Raw genomic sequence first — 5,462 nt, 5'->3', positions numbered from 1 at the left:
CCAAGTTTTGTGTGAATTTGCCCTAGCTCCATCTTCGGTGGCTTCTTTGGTTTATGATATTGCAGCTGCTGCTCATGATTTTCGGAGCAAATTTCTCTCTCATGTTCGTCGCAATGAAAATAAACCTGCTCATTTGTTAACTAAACATGCTTTAAGCATTATTGATTATTGTGCTTGGAATGAAAAGAGTCCTTGTTTTATTAAACAAGCTCTTATCCATAATGTATCTATGACTTTTTCTAATTAATGAAGTTTCTATTTGTTATAAATAAAATAAAATAAAAAAGAAATCACAGCTCACTTACTCAACCCAACCCGACCAATGTGGAATGGGTCGGGTCGGTTTCTACACACGGGGAAACCCACAAAGCCTGAAAGCCTAACGTAACAGCAAACGCCGCGAGCAACAACAAAAAATATGTCACAAAGGCGCCACGCTCTGGTCCTCATCCCAAAAATGGTGAAAAGCCCGCCATTGAAAGCTCTCTCACTCTTCATCTCCTCAACAGTCCAAGGCCTCCAACATAGCCACCAATCCTTGTCCTTCATCATACACCACCTTCTCTCTTCCAAAATGCTACCACACGTTCAGTCTCTCATTCAACAAATACTCTCTGGTCGAATCTCCTCTCCTACCTTCACTTCCTCTTCTCTTCTCCACTATTTGACACAAACCAATCTGAGTTTGGATTCAACCCATGTTCATCTTTACGAAGCAATCATCAATGCCCATGTCCAATGTCAATTAACAGAGCAAGCACTCTTCTATTTCACTCAGATGATTGATAAAGGTCTCGTGCCTGGACCAAACACTTTAAATAATCTTTTGGGTTTTCTTATCAACTCAAATTGTTTTGAGAAAGCTTGGTGCCTTTTCAATGAAACAAAGGGTAAGGTTGAAGTGGATGTATATAGTTTTGGGATTATGATAAAGGGTTGTTGTGAGGCTGGTGATTTGGATAGAGGGTTTGAGCTTTTGGTTCTGTTGGAGGAGATGGGTTGGTCTCCAAATGTTGTCATATACACTACTTTGATTGATGGGTATTGTAAGAATGGAGATATTGAGCGGGCCAAGGAGTTGTTTTGTAAAATGGGAGAGCTTGGTTTGGTTGCTAATCAATACACTTACACGGTGTTGATCAATGGGTTTTTCAAGAAAGGGCTAAAGAAGGATGGGTTTGAGCTGTATGAGGAAATGAAGCACAATGGGGTGTTTCCTAATTTATATACTTACAATTGTTTGATTAATGAATATTGTAGTGGTGGAAGAACAAGTGAAGCTTTTGAACTGTTTGATGAAATGCGTGAAAGAGGGGTGGTTTGTAATATTGTTACATACAACACGTTGATTGGTGGGTTGTGTCGAGAGAGGAGGGTTTGGGAGGCTGAGAAGTTGGTGGATCAAATGAAAAGCGTTGGTATTAGTCCAAATGTAATTACATGTAACATGCTGATAGATGGGTTTTGTAAGGTTGGAAAGTTGGACAAAGCTTCAAGTTTATTTGATCACTTGAAGTCATTTGGTCAATCTCCAACACTGGTGACATACAATGTTCTAATTGCAGGTTTCTGTAGAGCTGGAAATTTTGTCCAAGCTGCTGACTTGGTTAGGGAGATGGAGGAGAGAGGAATTTCCCCTTCTAAAGTGACATATACTATTTTAATTGATGCCATTGTTCGGTCAGATAACATGGAAAAAGCATTTCAGATATACTTTTCCATGGAGAAGGCGGGTTTGGTTCCAGATGTTTATACATACGGTGTCTTAATACATGGGTTATGCATGAAAGGTAATATGAAGGAAGCCTCAAAGCTGTTTAAATCAATGAGAGAGAAGCATTTAGAGCCAAATGACGTGATATATAATACGTTGATTCTTGGTTACTGCAAGGAGGGTAGCTCTTACAGGGCACTAGGGTTGCTCAAAGAAATGGGTGAGAGTAGACTAATTCCAAACGTGGCAACCTACAGTTCAACTATTGGAGTTCTTTGCAAGGATGGGAAGTGGACTGAGGCTGAAGTCCTACTTAAAGCGATGATAGAGTCGGGTGTAAAACCATCGATTTCTATCTACAATATGATTTCTAAAGCCAAGAATGATACATGATTCAAGTCTTCAGGCACTCATTCTGACATGGATATTGAAGGAAATGTGAAATGTGAAGACAAAGATATGAAGATGCTGTTTTAGCCCAAACTGACCACTGTTGCAAAGAGGTTAAATTGCCATAATTCAGTGTAAGCCTCTTATCTCTTCTTCACTTGATTATGCACTACAATAATAATCTATAGCTTGTGGAACTTACCTTACTATAACCTAGTACTTCTTAGAGGTCTGCTGTTGAATAAACAACATGAAAATCTCAATTCTTATATTTGAATCCAATAGAAAGGATTTCCTCAAAGTTTATTTGGTAAATTAATTATGTGAATGTATTTTACTTGTATTTGTCATTTGATATACCTAGTCCACCCTTTGATCAGACCCCTGGTTGTATTTAGAAAAATCATGAAATTGAGGAAATGCAATATGGTTAAAAGAAATGAAGATAATTGATCTCATTGTTTTCTAATGGATGTTATGCAATTTGTAACTTTTCTAATAGTAGCTGGAGTGGATTGTACATGGTACAAAGGTATCCCATTTGCTTACAAATAGCTATACAATTGTTATTATACATAGAAGTTACCTCTGATGGTGATTGTTTATTGCTGCAAAAGCAAGTTGGACTAGTTATTAAATTGATATCATTGCATGCTCAGGTAGCTTCTAACTGTAAAGAATGGCTCTGCTTGTCTTTGCATGCCTGGTTCGAATACTGAAGCGCATATGCTTGGTCATTGTAATATTTATGTAATTTCCTTTTTTATTACGTATTTTTGCTTTGATTGTTGTCTTTATACAGTGTATAACTAACTTCATAGCATATATGCAGCATGATCTCACTATTTGACAACGTAGGACAGAACAATCGTGGCCCTGTAAACTCATTGCCCATTTCACAATTAAATTATATGGATTAGGGATTCCCCATCAGTGTCATTCTCTTTCTGGTTCAAAGGCCCTTTAATATATATATATATATATATATACTTGTCTGTACCTTTCATAATTTGGTTGGTTCTTGCCTTACTTTTGAAATTGGATGACTGGTATTGCCGAGGATTTTATGATGTTTGCCTTTTGTGTGCACCACATATGGTTTACCTCAAAGGCTGCATTGCCAAGCAATCTTCAGTATGCCTGCAATTGCCTTAGTTGAAACTCATTCCTATCTTCTTACAGGTAACTCAATAAGCCTTGAAGTACTCTTTTGCTAAACTGTGAGAAGTTACAGAACTTTTTTCTATTTTTGTTAATTATGGTTGTAATTTCATTAAAATTCTTAAAGAGTGTCCTCTTCTTCTCATCTTTAGTGGAAATTAAGAGTCAAAATAAAGGTTTGGATCCTTCTTTCAGAAAGAGTCTTTTGTATGTTGAAATGTTCTCTGTATGCATCTTTTATGTAAGCTGTCCAGGAAAGTATTAGATCCTTCGTTTCACTGTGTGTCAAGTAAATAAATTTTCCACTACATATCCGTTAATGTAATAACATTCTAATAAATATACTATTATGAGACTGCTTGCCTATCTTCTCCATTTGAGTATAACTAGGGGAAGTTGATTCAAATCAACTAAATGAGATCAGCATAAATTAATGTAAATTAGACTCTTTTGATTCCAAGTTGAAGAAACTACAGTCTAGCTTGATTGTCAACCGCACAAGTTGAAACTCTTTTGATTCCAAGTTGAAGAAACTCTTTTTTTTTTTTTTAAGAACCGGTTGAAGAAACTCTTTTGATTGTCCATTTTCCCCATTTTTTATTCATAATATAAATATTGCTAACCTAATCTAATAATCTACTAATATATAATGAAAACGAAAGAAACAGACCAGGATGGCATGAGGTTACTATATGTGTTATCGCCATTTTATTTTTTATGCTTTAGCCAGTGTATATTTTCAAGGAGGGAAAAACACATTAACAGGGTGTTTGATACCTGATAGTTGATAAAACGAAGTATGAAAAGAAAATGATGAAATAAAAAGGAATGGAAAGAATAGAATGGATGATGATATTTTAATTTCTTTTATTTGGATGTTTAAATTAAAGAAGGTTTTTTTTTTTTAAAGAAAGAATTAGATTTTAAATTCATTAAGGATGTGGCATAAAATTACACCCTCCAATAATAATGTGCCACATATGATTTTTACAAATTAATGATTAGGGACTACCACACACAATCATATCCTCCAATAAAAAGTTCTAGCCACATCTATGCTATACTCCAAAATGACAATTGAGACTTGTTATAATTGTTAATAATGTCTAGATCAACTCACTATATGTCCAATATGGGACTAACACATAATCAATATTCAACCAATTTAGTGCATCACAATCTCTCCTATTCATATCTCTAACATCTTCATTAGGGTCCACTTAATAGAGCAGTGTCGTTGAGCCCACATGGGATTATTGAGTTGGCTTTAATGTAATTTTAGTCAAAATTGAGGTTTCTTAAATGAGTAATGCTAGTATCACAATATTTTACACAATTTGTTAAGTGGCGAGTTATGAGTGGTAAAGATGTGAACCCATTATTTTTTCTTCACAACCTACAACTTGCTACATGACAAGTCGTGGCAAAAGTTGTGTAAAATGATTCGGTACTAGCATTGCTCTTCTTAAATTCTTATAGTTGTTAATAAAGCTCATATCAATACAGTATATGTTCGATGTGGACTTAGCACATTTCCACACAATACGTTCAATCAATATCCAATTAATTTGGGCATCACAACATAGGGAAAATAGATCCCAAATTCAAAATTTATGCAAAATAAATTAAGTGAAAATATAATTGATTGTCGTTTGGAAAAAAGTCAACGAGTAGTCAATGGTTGATCTATTGAGTGAAAAATATGGACAGGCTTCCATTGAAAGTGTGTGTTTGTGTTTATTTCTTCTTCTTTTTTTTTTTCTTTTTTTTTTCTTTTTTTTAATAGTATGGACTATGGAGCTTATTTATGGTGATTTATTGAGTATATGATGTTATGAAAAATATTTTTTTCACTCTTAAAAAGTGAAAAAATATTATAATCTCAGTTTATAACTATAAAGGTTAGGCTTTTTTGCGGTTGTACTCTGATTATGTAATGTATTATAAACCCAGTTTAAAACACTAATATTACTATTTTACTCCAAAAAAAAAAATGGAAAACGTTTTTTTTTTTTTCCTTTTCCTTTTGGGACAAAACTTCAGTACAGTACTTTAGGTGTTGTTCTTTAAGTTCTCTTATTAAGATTCAACCATGTGATTACTTTATTAAAAAATACACTTCCATTTTATGAGAAAAAATTCACATGACAAAATCATAAAAGGAGAACCTAAAGAACAGAACCTAAGTCTTGCCCTT

General features: G+C 34.4%; 1 protein-coding gene across 1 annotated transcript; it reads left to right on the top strand.

Annotated features, from left to right (window-relative positions):
* The first annotated feature begins 409 nt into the window (after positions 1-409).
* LOC126730133 (pentatricopeptide repeat-containing protein At4g11690) lies at positions 410-2,605 on the top strand. The gene has a single exon (XM_050434953.1). It carries the CDS (start codon positions 419-421, stop codon positions 2,105-2,107), a length of 1,689 nt encoding a protein of 562 aa, XP_050290910.1. The 5' UTR covers positions 410-418; the 3' UTR covers positions 2,108-2,605.
* Positions 2,606-5,462: the final 2,857 nt, after the last annotated feature.

The sequence above is a fragment of the Quercus robur genome, chromosome 1, assembly GCF_932294415.1.
Source record: "Quercus robur chromosome 1, dhQueRobu3.1, whole genome shotgun sequence".
Classification (NCBI taxonomy): domain Eukaryota; kingdom Viridiplantae; phylum Streptophyta; class Magnoliopsida; order Fagales; family Fagaceae; genus Quercus; species Quercus robur.
The sequence above is the reverse complement of the archived record's forward strand: the minus strand, read 5'-3'. Positions and strand labels throughout refer to the sequence as shown.

What these genes read in the sequence shown, in the direction of transcription:
- LOC126730133 (XM_050434953.1), top strand. Translation starts at nt 419, where the DNA reads ATGTCACAAAGGCGCCACGCTCTGGTCCTCATCCCAAAAATGGTGAAA.